The sequence below is a fragment of the Carcharhinus amblyrhynchos genome, unplaced genomic scaffold, assembly GCF_965287045.1.
Source record: "Carcharhinus amblyrhynchos unplaced genomic scaffold, sCarAmb.v2.hapA scaffold_50, whole genome shotgun sequence".
Classification (NCBI taxonomy): domain Eukaryota; kingdom Metazoa; phylum Chordata; class Chondrichthyes; order Carcharhiniformes; family Carcharhinidae; genus Carcharhinus; species Carcharhinus amblyrhynchos.
Window position 1 is genome coordinate 1,121,071 of NW_027649791.1, and position 22,554 is coordinate 1,143,624.

General features: G+C 43.8%; 1 protein-coding gene across 1 annotated transcript in view; it reads right to left on the reverse strand.

Moving 5' to 3' along the window:
- Positions 1–2,319: 2,319 nt before the first annotated feature.
- rsph3 (radial spoke head 3) overlaps positions 2,320–22,554 on the reverse strand; it is a 114,104-nt gene continuing 93,869 nt past the window's right edge. Inside the window, exon 9 of the mRNA XM_080182271.1 lies at positions 2,320–2,591. Within this exon, the coding sequence (XP_080038397.1) occupies positions 2,579–2,591 (13 nt within the window). The 3' untranslated portion in view covers positions 2,320–2,578. The remainder of the gene's footprint in view (positions 2,592–22,554) is intronic.

Genomic DNA, 22,554 nt, shown 5'->3' on the forward strand with positions numbered 1-22,554 from the left:
CTTTGTGTCGTCAATGGAGACGGGAGAGGTTCCGGAAGATTGCGGATGTGGTTCCTATTTTCAAGAAAGGGAACAGAGATAGCCCAGGAAATTACCGACCGGTGGGTCTGACCTCAGTGGTTGGTAAGCTGATGGAGAGGCTTCTGAGGGACAAGATTTATGAGCATTTGGAGAGGTTTGACATGATCAGAAATAGTCAGCATGGTTTTGTCAAGGGCAGGTCGTGCCTTACGAGCCTAGTTGAGTTCTTCAAAAATGTGACTGAACACATTGACGAAGGAAGTGCAGTGGACGTGGTGTACATGGACTTTAGCAAGGCGTTTGATAAGGTCCCCCATGCAAGACTTCTTGAGAAGGTGAGAGGGCATGGGATCCAAGGGGCTTTGGCCTTGTGGATCCAGAACTGGCTTGCCTACAGAAGGCAGAGAGTGGTTGTGGATGGGTCTTTTTCTGCATGGAGGTCAGTCACCAGTGGAGTGCCCCAGGGATCTGTTCTAGGACCCTTGCTGTTTGTCATTTTCATAAATGACCTAGATGAGGAAGTGGAGGGATGGGTTAGTAAGTTCGCCGATGACACGAAGGTCGGTGGTGTTGTGGATGGTCTGGAAGGATGTCAAAAGTTGCAGCAGGACATAAATAGGATGCAGGACTGGGCGGAGAAGTGGCAGATGGACTTCAACGCGGATAAATGTGTAGTTGTCCATTTTGGCAGAACCAACGGGATGAACGAGTACACTATCAAGGGCAGGAGTCTTAGTAGTGTTGAAGAGCAGAAGGACCTTGGGGTCCGGGTCCACAGGACTCTTAAATCGGCCTCGCAGGTGGAGGATGTGGTCAAGAAGGCGTATGGTGTACTGACCTTCATTAATCGAGGGATTGAGTTTAGGAATCGGGACGTAATGCTGCAACTTTATAAGACCCTTGTCAGGCCTTGGAGGGAGTGCAGAGGAGGTTTACTAGGCTGATACCGGAGTTGAGGGGGTTGAGCTATGAGGAGAGGCTGAATAAACTAGGCTTGTACTCGTTAGAGTTTAGAAGAATGAGGGGAGATCTCATTGAGACGTATAAGATGATGAATGGGATGGATAGGATAGAGGTGGAGAGACTCTTCCCGCTCAGAAAGGATAATAGGACTAGAGGGCACAGCCTCAAGATAAAGGGGGGGCGGTTTAGAACGGAGTTGAGGAGGAACTTCTTCACTCAAAGGGTGGTGAATCTCTGGAATTCTCTGTCCGTTGAAGTGGTGGAGGCTACCTCGCTAAATATTTTTAAGACGTGGGTTGATGGGTTTTTGATAATAGAGGGGATTAAGGGTTATGGGGAGAGGGCGGGAATGTGGAACTGAGCCACGACAGATCAGCCATGATCTTATTGAATGGCGGGGCAGGCTCGGAGGGCTAGATGGCCTACTCCTGCTCCTATTTCTTATGTTCTTAGGCCTCACTTGGAGTACTGTGCGCAGTTCTGGTCACCTCACTATAGGAAGGACGTAGAAGCTATTGAAAGGGTACAGAGGAGATTTACAAGGATGTTGCCTGGACCGGGAGGCATGCCTTATGAAGTTAGGTTGAGGGAGCTGGGACTCTTCTCCCTGGAGAGACGAAGGTTGAGAGGCGACCTGATAGAAGTTTATAAAACGTTGAGAGGAATAGATAGGGTGGATTCTCAGAGGCTATTTCCCCGGGTTGAAATGGTCGCTTCGAGAGGACACAGATTTAAGGTGCGGGGAGGCAAGTACAGAAGTGATGTTAGGGGTAAGTTTTTCACTCAGAGGGTGGTGAGGCTGCCGTCAGTGGTGGTGGAGGCGAACTTGCTGGGGTCTTTTAAAAGACTTCTGGATGAATATATGGGATTTAATGGGATTGGGGGTTATAGATAGGTCTATGGATTGGTAGGTGTTGATGTGATCGGCGCAACTCGTTCTAAGAATGGAGGAAAGTAATTTTGTAGGTGTGGTTCGATAATTCAGCTTCCTGTTCATGGGTATAAAGTTCAGCAGCTTTTCAAACTCTCAGCTTAAGAATTTCATTCAGTCTTCTGTGGGTTTATACACTCATGACTTGAAGGATAGGCAATATGTAGTAGGCAGCACGCAGTAGCCACATCTGCACTTAGGGAGTAATGTTGTGCCAACATACAATTAATGTTTACTGCTCACATGTTGGAAACGTTTTCAACCACAAAGCCAGAACAGCTATAATGTGAAATCACAGAAGTGAAAACAAAAAAAAGATAAATTGTACAAATAGTAAATATGTTTCATCAGGTGAAGCATTTTTAATCTAATACACTGAGATTAAGGACAAACTTCACTATTGCTTCACTGAAAAGCAGGTTTATTTTAAGTTTACGCATTACATGTTTGCACAGCTTAATAATGCATTATGTTTAGATCTGTTTACTGTTTGGAATCTCAACAATTATTTACAAATGTAGGATTTCCTTGTTCAAGTCAACGTGCCATTGATATTTTTCACACAATACTGGAATCTGAAGAACTCATTTTTTTAAGGTATTATTCGACATATGATGGATATTCAAGAACTTCCCATTCTGCCCCCGTCCAGAATACTTCAGTTTATCTGGTGCCCCTAGAAAAGAAGAAATAAAAATGTGTTTACAAATCTAAGGTTGAATACATTTACTAAAATTTGCAACTAGACAACGTCATTTATACAAGCAAAAGCAAAATACTATGGATGCTGGAAATCTGAAATAAGAACAGAAAAAGTGAGAAAATGAAAACAACTCTGAAGAGTAATATAGACTTGAAACATTAATTCTTATTTCTCTCTCCACAGAAGTTGCCAGACCTGTTGAATTTGTTTTTATTTACTTTTATACGAAGATGTTTAATAAGAATAGGATTGAGAGTTTTTAGTGGAGCAAGAACATTTATATTACAGATCATGTAAATGCAAAATTAAAAACAATAGAAATGGAATTTTCCATTTGATTTCAGTACCTGCTTGAGCTTTTACCAGCTTTTAGACATTTAACTGCAGCATTTTATTTGCAATTTAGCACACACATATAAAATTAACACCTGACAGGCATTTTTTAAAAAATCAAATGGAAATTGTGATTTCAGAAAAAATATACATTGGCTTTAAGAGTAAGAGTAGAAATTAGGCCTTTCAGTTACTGAACAAACCAACCGACCAATTGCAACTTTACTGCTTAACATAGGATCCTTTTTAAAAAAAGCCCTCAGGAGCTCTTGAAGCAACTTTGGCCTAAATCTTACCAAAAAATGGCAGAGTTTTGTTCTGGCAAGAAAACGGCACCAGTTTGCTCTGCAGATATTATGACACTCTGCCAAAAGTAATCAAGGGGGCAATGCTTCACTCTGTCAAACAGAGGGACAGGAGCCTCAACATGCTAGAAAAACCTGGCTGTACTGAGATGGGGACACCACTTGAATAGCGCCCGGATTATAACCCGAGTAAAGCTGTTCCCCAACCCCCATGGAGGTCTCGGGAGTCCCTTCCCTGATCAGAAGTGCTTTATTAGACTAATATCTTATGAGAAAAGGTTGTACAAACTAGTCTTGTGTCTGCTGGAGTTTACAAGAGAAAGAGGTGACTCGATCGAAACTTCTCTACTCTCCCATCCCGATCATGGGCCCCTTGCTCCTCCCCTGATCTTCAACCCCTTTCTCTAATCCCCTCCCCCAATCATCGGTCCTTCTCTTACCCACGCTATTCGACCCCCAGAGTCTGAGCTGACACCCACCTTCACTCCCCCAACAGCCATCGCCAGCATTCTCAACTCCTCCGCCCGCTCCTGGCTACCTACATCTAAATAAATCCCCACCACCACTTCCCCATGAGGCTCCTACTGGTGCCCGCCTCTTGGCACAGGTTGACACTGCCAGAATGACATGTTAATTATATTAAAATCTTTTCAAATTGATGTAAAGCAGGTTCACATCTATTATGGGTATGAACTGATGATGTCACCAGCGAGGGGCGGGGAAGATCTGAAATCCTGAACTAGCCGGCAAGGACTGTGACTTCCGGATCTTGATCTCCCGCTGGCATTCACATAGTTAGCAAGCATAGGCTCAAGACTGCTCCACTACTTTTACATCCACTCTCTCAAGTCACCTTAAGATCTTGTTTCAATCGAGTCACCTCTTTCTCTTGTAAACTCCAAACAAGACTAGTTTGTCCAACCTTTTCTCATAAGGTATTAGGCTAATAAAACACTTTTGAACTGCTTCCAATGCATTTACATCTTTCCTTAAATAAGGAGACCAATACTGTGCACGGTACTCCAGATGTGGTCTCACCAATGCCCGATATAACTGAAGCATAACTTCCTTACTCTTGCATTCAATTTCCCTTGCAAAAAACAATAATATTCTATCAACTTTGCTAATTATTTGCTGCGTCTGCATACTAATCATTTGTGATTCCTGCACTAGGACACCTAGTTTCCTCTACATCATCGAGCTGAGTAACAGGAAACAGACACTAATGGTCAATGGACATTTTTTGGGCTGCAAGAAGGTTTGTAGTGGAGTTCCCAAAGGTCAGTATTGGGATGCTTACTTTTCTTGATACATATTAATGATATAGTCTTGGTGCACAGGGGACAATGTCAAAGTTTGCAGATGTACAAAACTTGGAAGCATCCTCTTATTATGAGAGGAATTGGGCATAAAAATAAGGATGTTATACTTCAGTTATACAGGGCATTAGTGAGACCGCATCTTGAATAGCATGTGCATTATTGGTATCCTTATTTAAGAAAGGATGTAAATGTGCTGGAGGAAATTCAGAACAGGTTTACTAGATTGATACCTGGAATGAGGAATGCCAGTAGGTTGGAAAGGCTGGGCTTGTTTTAGAAAAGTAAGGGGTGATTTGATTAAAGCATGTAGAAACCTGAATGATCTTGACAAGGTGAATGTTGTGAGGATGAGACTTGTGGGCAAGTCCAGACTAGGGGGGCACTATTTTAAAATTAGGGATCTCCCTAAGAAGATAGAGATGAGGAGAATTATTTTCTTTGAGGGTTGCGACATTGGAACTTTGTCCCAAAAAGCAGTGAGTGAATATTTTTAATATGGAGGCAGACTGATTCCTTTGCATAACCACAATCAAAGGTTATTGGGTAGATGCAGAATGTGGAACTCAAGATCAGCCATGATGTTATTGAGTGGCAGAGTAGGCTCAATGAGCCAAATTGCCTACTTTTGTTCCTATTTCATACATAAACGTTTTGTAAACTTTGAGGACAGTTTCTTAAAAAATAGAATCCCTATAGTGCAGAAGGTAGCCATCTGGCCCATCAAATCTACACCAATTCTTTGAAACAGCATCTTATCTAGGCCCATCTTCCTGTCCTATCCCCATAGCCCTGTGTGTTTACCATGGCTAATCCATCTAACATACACATCTTTTGATTTGATTTATCATCAATGTACTGGGATACAGTGAAAAGTGTTGTTTCTTGCGTGCTATACAGGCAAAATACCGTTCATGAACTACACAGGATGGCATGTTGCCTCCCTGGTGCTAAGGTCCGGGATGGCACTGAATGGCTGCAGGGCATCCTGAAAAGGGAGGGTGACAAGGCAGAGGTCATGGTACATTTTGGTATCAATGACACAGAAAGAGGGATGAGGTCTTGCATTGAGAATTCAGAGAGTTAGGCAGTAGGCTAAAAAGCACTTTAGTAAAAGGACTAAAAAGCAAAAAAGGACTTTAGTAAAGCGTTTGACAAATTCCCTCATGGCAGACTGGTGCAAAAGGTTAAATTACACGGGATCAAGTGTGAACTTGCTAAATGAATTCAGAACTGGCTTGGCCATAGAAGACTTGGTGATGGAAGGGCGTTTTTCTGAATGGAGATCTGTAACTAGTGGTGTTCCACAGGGATCAGTGCTGGAACCTCTGCTGTTTGTAATATATATAAATGACTTGGAAGAAAACATAGCTGGCCTGATTAGCAAGTTTGCAAATGATACTAAGATTGCTGGAGTTGCAGATAGTGATGAAGATTATTAGACAATACAGCAGAATATAGATAGGCTGGAAAATTGGGCAGAGAAAAGGCAGATGGAATTTAATCTGAATGCAAGGTGATGCATTTTGGTGGATTGAATTCAGGTGGGAGTTATAACATAAATGGCAGAATCACTAGGAGAATAGACACACAGTTCTGGGAGTACAGGTCCATAGATCCTTAAAAGTGGCAGCACAGGTGGAAAAGAAAGCATGTGGCATGCTTGCCTACATCTGCCAGGGCAGAGTATAAAAGATGGCAAATTATGTTACAGTTTTATAAAACATTGATTAGGCCACATTTAGAATACTGTGTACAATTCTGATCATTACACTACCAGAAGGACGTGGAGCTTTGGAGGGAGTACAGAATAGGTTTACCAGGATGTTGCCTGGTATGGGGGATATTAGCTAGAGGAGAGATTGAATAAACTGAGATTGTTGCTAAGTATTGGCCTTTACCACCTCACTTGGCAGTGCATTCCAGGTCACCACCACCCTTTGTGTTAAAAAAAACTTCCCCACACATCTCCACTCAACCTCTCCCTCCTTATCTTGAACTTGTCCTTTCTGCCCTGGGAAAAAGCTTCCAATTGTTTACCCAACTTACACCCCTCATAATTTTATACATTTCTATCAGGTCACCCCTCAGCCTCTGTCTTTCCAGGGAGAACAATCCCAGTTTATTCAATCTCTCCTCATAGCTAATAGCCTTCATACCAGACAACATCCTGGTAAACCTTTCCTGCACACTCTCCAAAGCTTCTTCTGGTTGTCTGGTAACCAGAATTGGACACAGTATTCCAAATGTGGCCTAACGAATGTTTTATACAACTAACATAATTTGCCAACTTTTATACTCGATGCTCTGGCTGATGAAGGCAAGAATGCCATATGCTTTCTTCACCACCTTTCCACTTGTACTGTCATTTTTAAGGATTGTGAATCTGTGCAAAGAACAAAGAAAATTACAGCACAGGAAGAGGTCCTTTGGTCCTCCAAGCCTGCACCGACCATGCTGCCTGACTTAACTAAAACCCCCTACCCTTCCAGGGACCATATCCCTCTATTCCCATCCTATTCATGTATTTGTTTAGATGCCCCTTAAAAGTCACTACCGTATCCGCTTCCACTACCTCTCCCGGCAACGGGTTCCAGGCACTCACCCTCCGTGCAAAAGATCTGCTTTGTACATCTCCTTTAAACCTTGCCCCTCACACCTTAAACCTATGCCCCCAATTAATTGACTCTTCCACCCTGGAAAAAGCTTCTAACTATCCACTCTGTCCATGCCTCTCAATCTTGTAGACTTCTATCAGGTCACCCCTCAACTTCTGACGTTCTAGTGAGAACAAACCAAGTTTCTCCAACTTCTCCTCATAGCTGATGCCCTCCATACCTGGCAACATCCTGGTAAATCTTTTTTGTTCCCTCTCCAAAGCCTCCACATCTTTCTGGGAATAGAGGTATACAAACAAATGGTCTAGTTGGGTGCGTGAGCAGCACAGGCTTGGAGGGCCAAAGGGCCTGTTCCAGTGCTGTAATGTTCTTTGTTCTGGTAGTGTGGTGACCAGAATTGAACACTATATTCCAAGTGCGGCCTAACTAAGGTTCTATAAAGATGATTTACCAATTTTTAAACTCAATACCCTGGACGATGAAGGCCATATGCCTTCTTGACTACCTTCTCCATCTGCATTGCCACTTTCAGTGACCCGTATACCTGTACACCCAGATCCCTTTGCCTATCAATACTCTTAAAGGTTCTGCCATTTATTGTATATTTCCTATCTGTATTAGACCTTCCAAAATGCATTAACTCACATTTATCCAGATTAAACTCCATCTGCCATCTCTCTGCCCAAGTCTCCAACCGATCTATATCCTGCTGTATCCTCTAATGGTCCTCATTGCTATCCGCAAATCCACCAACCTTTGTGTCGTCTGCAAACTTACGAATCAAACCAGTTACATTTTCCTCCAAATCATTTATATATTATAAGCAGCAAAGGTTCCAGCACTGATTCCTGAGAAATGCCACTTGTCACAGCCTTCCATTCAGAAACGCACTCTTCCACTGCTACCCTCTGTCTTCTTTGAATGAGCCAGTTTTGTATCCACCTTACCAGCTCACTCTGATCCCATGCAACTTCACCTCCTACACCAGTCTGCCATGAGGGACCTTGTCAAAGACCTTACCGAAGCCCATATAGACAAATCCATTGCCCTACCCTCATCAATTACCTTCATCCTTTCCTCAAAAAACTCAACCAAGTTAGTGAGACATGACCTCCCCTTCACAAAACCATGTTGTCTCTCATTAATATGTCCACTTATTTCCAAGTGGGAATAAATCCTGTCTCGAAGAATCCTCTCCAATAATTTCCTTACCACTGATGTAAGGCTCCCAGATCTTTATGTGTCTAATCTCCTAATGGTTCTGCCATTTATTTTGTAACTCTCACCTGAATTTGACCTCGCATTTGTCCGGATTAAATTTCAGGAGCTATTTCTCTGCCCAATTTTCCAGCCTATCTATATCCTGCTCTATTCTCTGACAGTCTTCATCACTATCCGCCAATCTTAGTATCATCTGTGCAGCCACGTTTTCTTCCAAGTCATTTATATACATTACAAACAGCAGAGGTCCCAGCACTGATCCCTGCAGAACACCACCAGTTACAGACCTCCATTCAGAAAAACTCTCTTCCACCGCTACTCTGTCTTCTATGGCCAAGCCAGTTTTGAATCCAGCCAGCTAGTTCACCCCTGTTCCCGTGAGATTTAATCTTTTGCATCAGCCTGCCACGAGGGACCTTGTCAAATGCTTTACTAAAGTTCACGTAGACAATATCCACAACCCTTCCCTTGTCAATCATTTTTGTCATCTCCTCAAAAAACTCAATTAAATGAGTGAGACAGGACCTCCCTCATGCTGTCTTGACACTAATAAGACCATTCAGTTCCAAATGTGTATAGACTCTATCTTTAAGAATCTTCTCCAACAACTTTACTACCACTGATGTCAAGTTCACTGGCTGATAATTATCCTCGCTACCCGTCTTAAATAACAGGACAGCACTGGCTATCCTGCAACCCTCTAGTACCTCTCCAGTGGCCAACGAAGAAAATCCCCATCTGGCCCTGGGGATTTGTCTACCTTAATCCTTTTTAATTCACCTAACACTTCCTCCCTTGTAATGAGAGGAACATTCAGAACAAGTCATTCTGAAGGGCTTACCCACTCCTCCGAGGCACTATCAATTGATGTGTCCCTCTCCTTTGTGAATACCGATGTAAAGGACAGATTGTTGGTGATCTAAACACCAAGAAACTTGAAGCTCTCAACCATCCCTACTTCATGTCTGTTTGTATAGACAGGGGCACGTCCTCCACTACAGTTTCCTGAAATCGATGACTAGCTCCTTTATTTTGCTAACACTGGGGGAGAGATTATTGTCACTGTGCCATTTCACCAAATTCTCTATCACTTTCCTGCATTCCATCTCATTAATGTTTGAGATCTGACCCACTACAGTGGTGTCATCAGCAAACTTGAAAATTGAGCTGGAGCAGAATTTGGCCACACTGTCAGAAGTGTATAGGGAGTATAGTAAGGGGCTGAGGACACAGCCTTGAGTGGCACCCATGTTAAGCATAATCGTGGAGGAGGTGCCATTACCTATCTTGGGCAACAAGGGCAATTTAATACGACCAATCCACCTAACCTGCACATCTTTGTAGTGTAGGAGGAAACCAAAGTACCCAGAGAAAACGCACACATGTACAGGAAGAATGTGGAAACTCCACATGGATAATCACCTAAGACTAGAATTGAATCTGGGTCCCTGGCACTGTGATGTAGCAGTGCCAACCACTGTGCCAAAGTGCCTCTATTAATGTAGAACTTCAAAAGTGTGAGAAAAGTTGGCAGAGTGGGAAGATAGGTGACAGATGTTCAATGTGTAGCAGAGTGAGGTGATGCATTTTGATAGAACACTGATATATAATGGGTAGAATTTTCTAAAGTGCCGGTTTCAACGAGAAAAGTGGAGAAAATCCCATTGGTGTTGTTGGTGTGAAAAATTGCTGCATTTTCAGCCACTTTGGAACCTAAAAAATGTTCACACTATGCCTATGCCAACCTGCATCTGATTCACTTCCTGGAATTATTTCATCTCAGCAATCGGGGAGGGGGTTGCTCCTTTTAAACGCCTCCCTAACACTTATTCCAAGTCCATTTGGTGGAATGGCAGCCAGGAAGATGGCCCCATGATTCTTTGAGTGAGCCCTGCCCAAGATGCTGGACGCGGGATGGAGCAAAGCCATGGCATCCTCTACCCTTGCAAATGGCCTGCCAGCAAGGTGACCAACCCCATTTGAGACGGATAGCAGAAATAGTGACAGCCAGCTCACTGCATATGGGGAAGGAAATCCAATGCAAGAAGATGAGTGACCTTTATCATACGGCCAGGTTAAGTCACCCTTCCCTTATCCACCCACATCCGTTAAAACTGCCACAGTGATCTCACTCCCATCCACCTCTTGGAGTAATAACACTCATCTGGTTGTCCTCCTCACTGCCACCACCCCCCCACTCCCTCCTGCCCCCAATTATCCCCCACAGTGGCTCCTCTCCTACTTACATTCATAGGAACATAGAGTTTAGGAGCAGAAGTAGGCAAGTTCAACCCTTTGAGCTTGCTCTACCATTCAATCAGATTATGGCTGATCGCTCCCTGGTCTCAAATCCACCTCCCCACCTGTTCTCTATATCTCATTATTGCTTTTCTTTATTAGAAATATATCTATTTCCTTCTTGAAATCATTCAATGATTCAGGCTCCACCATGCTTTGGGGCAGCGAGTTCCACAAATTTATCACCAAGAAGTAGTTCCTCCTCATCTCAGTTTTAAATCTACCGCCTCTCAACCTATACCTGTGACCTCTTGTTCGAGAACGTCCCATAAGAGGAAATTTTGGTCTACCTTTACTTTATCAATCCCTTTTAAAATTGTATATGCCTCAATCAGATCCCCTCTCAACCTTCTAAACTCCAGCGAGTATTAGCCCAAACTGTTCAATTTCTTCTCATACAAAGTTTTCATCCCTGGAATCAATCTGGTGAACTTTCTCCGAACTGCCTCCAATGCCACCATATCCTTCCTCAAATAAGGAGGCCAAAACTGGACACAACACTTCAGATTTGAACACATCAACACCCTATATAATTGCAACAACCGTTCTCTGTTTTTATACTCCAGTCCCTTTGTAATAAATGCCAACATTTGCCTTCTTTATTATATGCTGCACCTGCATACCGACTTTCTGTGATTCATCAACACAGGTACCCAGATTCCTCTGCCTGGGCACAATTTGGATCTGCTTTCCATGTAGGTAATAATTTGCCTATTTTTTCTGCCAATATGGTCAACCTCACACCTATCCACATTAAACCTATCTGCCAAATTTTGGCCCATTTTCCTAGCCTATTTATATCCATCTGTAAAATCTTTATATCCTCTTCACTGCCTGCTTTCCCACAAATTTTGTTATGTTACACTCTGCTTGAAGATCATTTATATAAATTGTAAATAGTTGAGGTCCGAGGACTGAAGCCTGCGGAACCCTGCTAGTTACATTTCGCAGCCAGAGGAGGACTTGATGAATAGCAGATGGAGTTTAATTTAGATAAACGTAAGGTGCCGCACTTTGGTTGATTGAACCAGGGCAGGACCTACTCAGTTAACAAAAGGGCTTTGGGGAGAGTTATAGAACAAAGAGATCTGGGGGTACAGGTTCATACATCCTTGAAAACGGAGTTGCAGGTGGACAGGTGCTGAATTGGTTTCATTTGGCATGCTTGGTTTCATTGGTCAGAACATTGAATACAGGAGTTGGGACATCTTGTTGAAGTTGTACATGACATTGGTAAGGCCACACTTGGAATACCGTGTACAGTTCTGGTCACCCTATTATAGAAAGGATATTATTAAACTAGAAGGAGTGCAGAAAAGATTTACTAGGATGCTTCAGGAACTTGATGGTTTGAGTTATAAGGAGATTATCGCTGGATTCCGGGGAAGTGCCGGAAGATTGGAAAACGGCTAATGTTACGCTGTTGTTTAAGAAGGGTGCCAGGCAAAAGGCAGGGAATTATAGGCCGGTTAGTTTAACGTCTGTTGTAGGTAAAATGTTAGAATCCATCATCAAGGAGGAAATAGCAAGGCATCTTGAGGGGAATTGCTTGATAGAGCAGACGCAGCACGGTTTCGTTAAGGGGAAGTCGTGTCTGACAAATTTATTGGAGTTCTATGAGGATGTGTCTAGGGCGGTGGATAGAGGAGAGCCGGTGGATGTGGTCTTTCCTGATTTTCAGAAGGTGTTTGACAAGGTACCTCACAAGAGGTTATTGCAGAAGGTAAGGGGGCATGGAGTTGGGGGTAAGGTGTTAGCGTGGATAGAGGATTGGTTGTCAAATAGAAGGCAGAAAGTGGGGGGTCAATGGGTGCTATTCGGATTGGCGGTTGGTGACTAGTGGAGTGCTCCGGGGTCGGTGCTGGGGCCTCAGCTATTTACCATTTATATAGATGATCTGGAGGAGGGAACCAAGTGTATGGTGTCGAAATTTGCTGATGACGCCAAGATTGGTGGAATGGCAAATTGCGTGGAGGGTGTGGAGAGTCTGCAGAAGGATCTAGATAGGCTGGGCAAATGGGCCAGGAACTGGCAAATGGAATTTAATGTTGGCAAGTGCGAGATGGTCCACTTTGGTAGGAAGAATGGTAGGAAGGACTATTACTTATGGGGCGAAAAACTGCAGCAGGTGATGGTGCAGAGGGACCTCGGGGTCCTTGTGCATGAGTCGCAAAAACCCAGCCTGCAGGTGCAGCAGGTGGTCAGGAAGGCTAATGGGATGCTGGCCTTCATAGCGAGGGGGATTGAATTTAAAAGTAGGGAGGTCTTGCTGCGGCTGTATAGGGCATTGGTGAGGCCGCAGCTGGAGTACTGTGTACAGTTTTAGTCGCCGTACTTACGCAAGGATATTTTGGCCTTGGAGGGAGTGCAGAGGAGGTTTACTAGGCTGATGCCGGAGTTGAGGGGGTTGAGCTATGAGGAGAGGCTGAATAAACTAGGCTTGTACTCGTTAGAGTTTAGAAGAATGAGGGGAGATCTCATTGAGACATATAAGATGATGAATGGGATGGATAGGATAGAGGTGGAGAGACTCTTCCCACTCAGAAAGGACAGTAGGACTAGGGGGCACAGCCTCAAGATAAAGGGGAGGCGGTTTAGAATGGAGTTGAGGAGGAACTTCTTCACTCAAAGGGTGGTGAATCTCTGGAATTCTCTGCCCGTTGAAGTGGTGGAGGCTGCCTCGCTAAATATTTTAAAGACGCGGGTTGATGGGTTTTTGGTAAGCGAGGGGATTAAGGGTTATGGGGAGAGGGCGGGAATGTGGAACTGAGCCACAACAGATCAGCCACGATCTGAGTGAATGGCGGGGCAGGCTCGAAGGGCTAGATGGCCTACTCCTGCTCCTATTTCTTATGTTCTTATAAGGATCGACTGGAGCTTTATCTGCTGGAGCATACGAGGCTTCAGGATGATCTTATAGAGGTCTATAAAATAATAAGGGGTGTAAATAAGGAAGATAGTCAACATCTTTTTCCAAAGACCAAAACTAGAGGCCATAGGTTTAAGGTGAGAGGGGAGAGATGCAAAAGGGTCCAGAGGGTGGCAAGTGTCTGGAATGAGTTGCCAGAGATAGAAGTAGAAGTGGGTCTTTTAAAGTAGAACATAGAACATTACAGCGCAGTACATGCCCTTCGGCCCTCGATGTTGTGCCGACCAGTGGAACCAATCTAATGACCCTCTAACCTAAACTATTCCAATATTATCCATATGCCTATCCACTGACCATTTGAACGCCCTTAAAGTTGGCAAGTCCACAACTGCTGCAGGCAGAGCATTCCACGACCTTACTACCCTCTGAGTAAAGAATTTACCTCTGACATCCCTCCTATAACAACCACCCCTTAATTTAAAGTGATGTCCCCTCTTGTTAGCCATCACCATCCGAGGAAAAAGGCTCTCACTGTCCACCCTATCTAACCCTCTGATCATCTTGTATGCATCAATTAGGTCACCTCGTAACCTTCTTCTCTCCAATGAAAATAACCTCAAGTCCCTCAGCCTTTCCTCATAAGGCCTTCCCACCATACCAGGCAACATCCTGGTAAACCTCCTCTGCACCCTTTCCAATGCCTCCACATCTTTCTTATAATGCGGCGACCAGAACTGTACACAATACTCCAAGTGCGGCCGCACCAGAGTTTTGTACAGTTGCAACATGACCTCACGGCTTTGAAATTCAATCCCTCTATCAATAAAAGCTAACACACCATACGCCTTCTTAACAACCTTATCAACCTGGGTGTCAACTTTCAGGGAGCTACGCACATGTACACCAAGATCTCTCTGCTCGTCAACACTACTAAGAGTCCTTCCATTAGCCCTATATTCTGTACTCCTGTTACTCTTACCAAAGTGAATCACCTCACACTTTTCCGTATTAAACTCCATTTGCCACCTCTCGGCCCAGCTCTGCAGCTTATCTATGTCCCCCTGCAAACTGTAACATCCATCCTCACTGTCTACAACTCCTCCGACTTTGGTGTCGTCAGCAAATTTACTAACCCATCCTTCTACACCCTCATCTAGGTCATTTATAAAAATGACAAACAGCAGTGGCCCCAAAACAGATCCTTAAGGTACACCACTTGTAACTGAACTCCAGGTTGAATATTTCCCATCAACCACCACCCTCTGTCTTCTATCAGCTAGCCAATTCCTGATCCAAACTGCTAAATCACCCTCAATCCCATGCATCTGCATTTTCTGCAGCAGCCTACTGTGGGGAACCTTATCAAATGCTTTACTAAAATCCATATACATCACATCAACTGCCTTATCCTTATCTATCTCTTTGGTCACCTTTTCAAAAAACTCGATAAGATTTGTGAGGCACGACCCACCCTTCACAAAACCGTGCTGACTATCCCTAATCAATTTATTTCTCTCTAGATGATTATAAATCCTATCCCTTATAACTCTTTCCAAAACTTTGCCCACAATAGAAGTAAGGCTCGCCAGTCTATAATACTCAGGATGGTCTCTACTCCCCTTCTTGAACAAGGGGACAACATTTGCTATCCTCCAGTCTTCCGGCACTATACCTGTAGCCAATGACGACATGAAGATCAAAGCCAAAGGCTCTGCAATCTCCTCCCTAGCCTCCCAGAGAATCCTAGGGTAAATCCCATCCGGCGCAGGAGACTTATCTATTTTCATACTCCCAAGAATTGCTAACACCTCCTCCTTATGCACCTCAATCCCATCTAGTATTGCAGTATTCTCCTCGACTACACTGACTTTTTCCTGTGTGAATACTGATGAAAAATACTCATTCAGTGCCTCTCCTATCTCTTCAGGCTCCACTCACAACTTCCCACTGCTGTCTCTGACTGGTCCTAACCTTGCCCTAACCAATCTTTTATTCTTGACATACCTACAGAGTATTTTGTCTTTTAAAAAGCATTTTGACAATTACATGGATAAAATGGCTATAAAGGGATATGGGCCAAATGCGGGCAATTGGGAGTAGCTCAATGGTTAAAACTGGACAGTATGGATAAGTTGGTCCGAAGGGTCTGTTTCCATGCTGTAAACCTCTATGACTATGACCCATTTATCCTGACCCTTTTGCTTTCTGTCAGTCAGCCAATCCTCAATCCAATCCAGTATGCTACTCCCAACCCCCTGCAATCTCACCTTCTGGATCAGTCTTTTATGCAGCACCTTGTCAAACATCTTTTGGAAATCCAGATGTACCACATCCACAGGTTCTCCATTATCCACCTTGCTGGTTATGCCCTCAAAGAACTGAAGCAAGTTTGTCAAGCATGACCTACCTTTCATAAAACCACGCTAATCCATGAGGGAGAAGCTGGAATCAGATGTAATGGTACTAAAATTAAATAAAGGTAACTACAAAAACATGAGTGAGGAGCTGGCCAGAGTTGATTGGAAAAGGAGCCTAGCAAGGAAGACACTGGAACAGCAATGGCAGGAGGTTTTGGGGGTTATTGGAGAGGCACAACAGAAATTCATCCCAAGATGGAGGAAGGAGGAGGAAACATGCTAAGGGGAGGATGAGGCATCCATAGCTGATGAGGGAAGTCACGGACAGCATAAAAGCAAAAGAAAAAGCATACAAAGTGGCAAGGATTAGTGGGAAGCCAAAGGCCTGGGAAGCCTTTAAATGCAAGCAGAGAACAACTAAAAAAACAATAAGTGGGGAGAAGAAGAAATATGAATGTAAGCTAGCTAGTAATATAAAAGAAGAGTTTTTTCAACATATAAAAGGTAAAAGGGAGGCAAAAATAGCCATTGAACCACTGGAAAATGAGGCTGGAGAAGTAATAACAGGAAACAAAGCAATGGCAGAGGAAATGAGTAGTTACTTTGCATCAGTCTTCAGAGTGGAAGACACCAGTGGGATGCCAGAGCTCCAGGAGAATCAGGGGTCACAGGTGAGTGGAGTGGTCATCACTAAGGAGAAGGTTCTGGAGAAACTGAAACGCCTGAAGGTGGATAAATCACCTGGACCGGATGGACTACACCCCAAGGTTCCAAAAGAGATAGCTGAGGAAATTGTGGAGGCATTGGTGGTGATCTTTCAGGAATTACTGGAGGCAGAGAGGGTCATGTTGTGGAGATGCCAGCGTTGGACTGGGGTAAACACAGTAAGAAGTCTCACAACACCAGGTTAAAGTCCAACTAGTGACGTTTACTACCAAATAAACCTGTTGGACTTTAACCTGGTGTTGTGAGACTTCTTACTGGGCAGAGAGGGTACCAGAGGACTGAAAAGTAGCTAATGTAACACTACTGTTTAAGAAGGGAGGGTGGCAGCAGTTGGAAAATCATAAGCCAGTTAGCCTGACTTTGGTCATGGCAAGATTTTAGAGTTCATTATTAAAGATAAGATCGCAAAGTACTTGGAAGTGCATGATAAAGTAGAACTGAGTCAGCACAGCTTTGTCAAGGGGAGGTCATCTATTAGAGTTCTTTGAGGTGGTAACAAGTAAGTTAGATAAAGGAGAACCAGTGGACGTGATTTATTTAGATTTCCAGAAGGCCTTTGACAAGGTGCTGCATGAGAGACTGTCAAATATATTAAGTGCCCGTGGTGTTATACATAGAAGATTGGCTGACTGGCAGAAGCTGGGAGTGGGGATAAAGGAGTCCTTTTCAGGATGGCAGCTGGTGACTAGTAGTGTGCCTCAGGGGTCAGTGCCGGGACCACAACTTTTCACAATGTAGATTAATGATTTGGAGGAAGGAACTGAAGGCATTGTTGCTAAGTTTGCAGATGATACAAAGATATGCAGAGAGATAAGTAGTACTGAGGAAGCTGGGGGCTGCAGAAGGAATTGGACAGATTAGGAGAGTGCGCAAAGTGGCAGATGGTATACCATGTGGAAAAGTGTGAGGTTATGCACTTTGAAAGGAGGAATGGAGGCACAGACTATTTTCTAAATGGGAAAGTGTTGAGGAAATCAGAAACACAAAGAAATGACTTGGGACTCATTGTTCAAGAATCTCTTAAGGTTAACCATACAGGTTCAGTTGGCAGTAAGGAAGGCAAATGTAATGATAGGATTCATGTTGAGAGGGCTAGAATATAAGAGCAGGGATGTACTTCTGAGGCTGTGTAAGATTCTGGTCAGACCTCATTTGGAGTATTGCGAGCAGTTTTGGGCCCCATATCTCAGGGAGGATGTGCTGGTCTTGCAATGGGTCCAAAGAATGTTCACAAGAATGATTTCTGAAATGAAGAGCTTGTCGTATGAGGAACAGTTTGAGGACTCTGGGTCTGCACCCATTGGAGTTAAGGATGAAGGGGTATCTTATTGAAACTTACAGGATACTGTGAGGCCTGCATAGAGTGGACACGGAGAGGGTGTTTCCTCTAGAAGGAAAAACTAGAACCAGAGGGCACAACCTCAGTCTAAAGGGACTATCCTTTAAAACAGAGATGAGGAGGAATTTCTTCAGCCAGAGTGGTAAATCTATGGAACTCTTTGCCACTGAATGCTGTGGAGGCCAGGTCATTGAATGTCTTTAAGGCAGAGATAGATAGATTTTTGACAAGAGGCAGGGGTTAAGGGGAAAAGGCAGGAAAATGGGGATGAGAAAAATATCAGCCATGATTGAATGGCAGAGCAGAGTCAATGGGCCGAGTGGCCTAATTCTGCTCTGATGTCTTATGGTCTTTTGGTTTAACACAGAACAACACAGCACGGGAAACAGGCTCTTCGGCCCAACGAGCACACGCCGCCATTTTAACATTATGAGTCCCCCCTCCACCCATGACCCTTGTCTATGCTTATGGCATTCCACATTGAGGGAAGAAGGGGGAAGAAAGGTGGATTGAGCTTTGTCTTTCCAAATGCTCACGGATCTTCTCCTTAATGGCTGATTCCAGCAACTTCCCCACCATAGAGGTCAAGCTAACCAGCCTACAGTTTCCTACTTTTTTCCTCTCTCCCTTTTTGAAAAAGGGCATCACATTAGCATGTTTCCAATCTACCAGGACTGTACCAGAATCCAAGGAATTTTGAAATATCACAACCAATGATGTGCTATCTCTGTTGCCACCTCCTTTGATACCAAGGGTGCAGGCCATCAGGTCCTGAAGATGAATTTGCCTTTAATCCCATTAGTTTATTCAACACTTTCTCCCTAGTGAGAGTTATTGCATCAAGTTCCTCTGCATTAATAAGTTTTTGGAAAATCTTCATTATTCTCTACCATGAAGACAAACTCAAAATATTGGTTTAGTGCCTCTGTTATTTCTGCGCTCCCCATTAATACCTCATCAGTATTGTCCTCTCAACAGCCAACATTTACTTCAGCTATTCTCTTCCTGCTCCCACTCATCTATCACGCATGTCAGACATCATTACTATCTGACCTGGCGCGAGTCCTGCCTACACTTTCTCCAAATGTCTCATTGCAGGGCCAACTTCAGCACAATTGGTGCGACTGGACACAGCCAGTTGGAGTAATGCTCGAGTTGAAGCCCCTCCATCCTGAATGAGCAAAGAGCCCTTGGGCTGACCGGAGAGGAGTGGACTGCACCAGCGCAGACGGTGAGGTGGGGACAAGAAACAAAAGTGAGAACCCTCAACACATCCAGCCTTAGCACCACCCTCACGAGACCAGTTTCTGCCATCCTTATGCCTCCCAGTCATACACTAACATCATCTTGCTTCCCATGCAGGTCAATCATTCGACCAGTACAGACCATCCTCTCACCATCTGGAAACCAGGGACCCGAGCAGCTCCGAGGAAAACAAAAACTTGGAGACTAGCATCAATGAGATGTCAACTATCAACCATCCTTCATCAACACTGAGTGGAAGTAGGCCGGTTTCTGGGTCATTCACAGCATGCAAATACATAAGCTTCCATAAATACATAAGGACAAAAAAGTAACAAGGGATAGAGTAGGGCCTCTTAAGGATCAACAAGGTCATCTATCTGCGGATCAACAAGAGATGGGTGAGATCCCAAATGAATATTTCTCATCAGTATTTACTGTTGAGAAAAGCATAGATTTTAGGAAACTTGGTGAAATAAATAGTGATCTGGCACATGGGAGGCTTTCAAGTGTAAGTTGATAGGGATTCAGGACTGGCACATTTCTGTAAGGATGGAGGATAAGTATGACAAGTTTGGATAACGAGAGATATTGTGAGCCTAGTCAAAGAGAAAAAGGAAGCTAGGAAGCTGGGAACACACAAATACAAGGAAAGTAGAAAGAAACTTATACAGGTAAAAAGAAACTTAAGTAAGGAGTAAGGAGGGCTAAAAGGGATCACAAAAAAGCATTGGCCAGCAGGATTAAGGAAAATCCCAAGACTTTTTATACATATATAAAATGCAAGAGGGTAGCCAGGGTGAGGACAGGCCCACTCAAGGACAAGGGAAGGAATCTATGCGTGGAGCCAGAGGAAATGGGCAAGGTATTCAATGAGTACTTTGCGTCAGTATTCACCCAAAGAGAAGGAATTTGGTAGAATTAGTGATGAGTCTGGGAAAGGATGTGTAGATCATACACTAACATCATTTGAGTCATGTTGAGATCAAAAAGGTGGTATTGGGGTTCTTGAGAAAGATTAAGGTAGACAAGCCTCCAAGGCCTAATGGGATGTACCCCAGAATACTGTGAGAGGCAAGGGAGGAAATTGCTGGGGCCTTGAGAGAAATCTTTGTATCCTCACTGGCTACATTGGAGGTCACAGTAAGAAGTCTCACAACACCAGGTTAAAGTCCAACAGGTTTATTTGGTAGCTCAAGCCACTAGCTGTTGCTCCTTCATCAGGTGAGTGGGAGTTCTGTTCTTAACCAGGGCATATAAAGACACTAATTCAATTTACAAAATAATGGTTGGAATGCGAGTCTTTACAGGTAATCAAGTCTTAAAAGGTAGACGATGTGAGTAGAAAGAGGGTTAAGCACAGGTTAAAGAGATGTGTATTAACTCCAGCCAGGACAGTTACTGAGGTTTTGCAAGTAAGTTGTGGGGGTTACAGATAGTGTGACATGAACTCAAGATCCCAGTTGAGGCTGCCCTCATGCATGCGGAACTTGGCCATCAGTCTTTGCTTAGCGATTCTGCGTTGTGTGTCGTGAAGGCCGCGTTGGAGAATACTTATCTGAAGATCAGAGGCCGAATGCCCGTGACTGCTGAAATGTTCCCCAAAAAGAAAAGAACACTCGTGCCTGGTGAACGTTGAATGGTGTTCATTCATCCATTGTTGTAGCATCTGCATGGTCTCCCCAGTGTACCATGTCTGTGGACATCCTTTCCTGCAGTGTATCAGGTAGACAACTTTGGCCGAATTGCAAGTGTATGCACCATGTACTGGCTGGAGACAATACACATCTCTTTAACCTGTGCTTAATCCTCTTTCCACTCACATTGTCTGTACTTTTAAGACTTGACTACCTGTAAAGACTTGCACTCCAACCATTATTTTGTAAATTGAGTTTGTGTCTATATATGCCCTGTTTGAGAACAGAACTCCCACTCACCTGATGAAGGGGCAGCACCCCGAAAGGTAGTGGTTTGTGCTACCAAATAAAACTGTTGGACTTTAACCTGGTGTTGTGAGACTTCTTACTGTGTTTACCTAAGTCCAACGCCAGCATTTCCACATTACAGGGGAGGTCCCAGAGGACTGGCGAATAGCCAATGTTGTTCCTTTGTTTAGGAAGGATAGCAAGAATAATCCAGGTAATTACAAGCCAGTGAGCCTTACATCAGTGGTAGGGAAATTATTGGAGAGGATTCTTCGAGGCAGGATTTATGCCCACTTGAAAATACGTGAACTTATCAATGAGATCCAACATGGTTTTGTAAAAGGAAGGTCATGTCTCACTAACTTGATCGAGTTTTTCAAGGAAGTGACGAAGATGATTGATGAGAGTAGGGCAGTGGATGTTGTCTACATGACTTCAGTAAGGCCTTTGACAAGGCCCCTCATGGCAGATTGGTGCAGAAGATGAAGTCACATGGGATCAGATGTGAATTGGCAAGGTGGATACAGAACTGGCTCATTCAAAGAAGACAGAGGGTAGCAGTGGAAGGGTATGTTTCTGAATGGAGGGCTGTGACAAGTGGCGTTCCTCAGGGATCAGCGCTGGGACATTTGCTGTTTTTAACATATATAAATGATTTGGAGCAAAATGTAACTGGATTGATTAGTAAGTTTGCAGATGATACAAAGGTTGGTGGATTTGCAGATAGCAATGAGAACCTTCAGAGGATACAGTAGGACATAGATCATTTGGAGACTTGGGCGGAAAGGTGGCAGGTGGAGTTTAATTTGGATAAATGTGAGGTAATGCATTTTGGAAGGTCTAATACAAATAGGAAATATACAGTAAATGGCAGAACCCTTAAGAGTATTGACAGGCAAAGGGACTTGGGTGTACAGGTACACAGGTCACTGAAAGTGGCAATGCAGGTGGAGAAGGTAGTCAAGAAGGCATACAGCATGCTTGCCTTCATCAGCCAGGGCACTGAGTTTAAAAACTGGCAAGTCATGTTGCAGCTTTATAGAACCTTTGTTAGGCCGCACTTGGAATGTAGTGTCCAATTCTCGTTGCCACACTACCAGAACGATGTGGAGGCTTTAGAGAGGGTACAGAAAAGATTTACCAGGATGTTGCTTGTATAGAAGGCATCAGCTATAGAAATCATCCTAGAAACCTTACAGTGCAGAAGGAGGCCATTTGGCCCATCGAGTCTGCACCAACCACAATCCCATCCAGGCCCTACTCCCATATCCCTACATATTTACCCACTAATCCCTCTAACCTACACATCTCAGGACACTGAGTGGCAATTTTTTTTTAGCATGGCCAATCAACTTAACCCCCACATCTTTGGACTGTGGGAGGA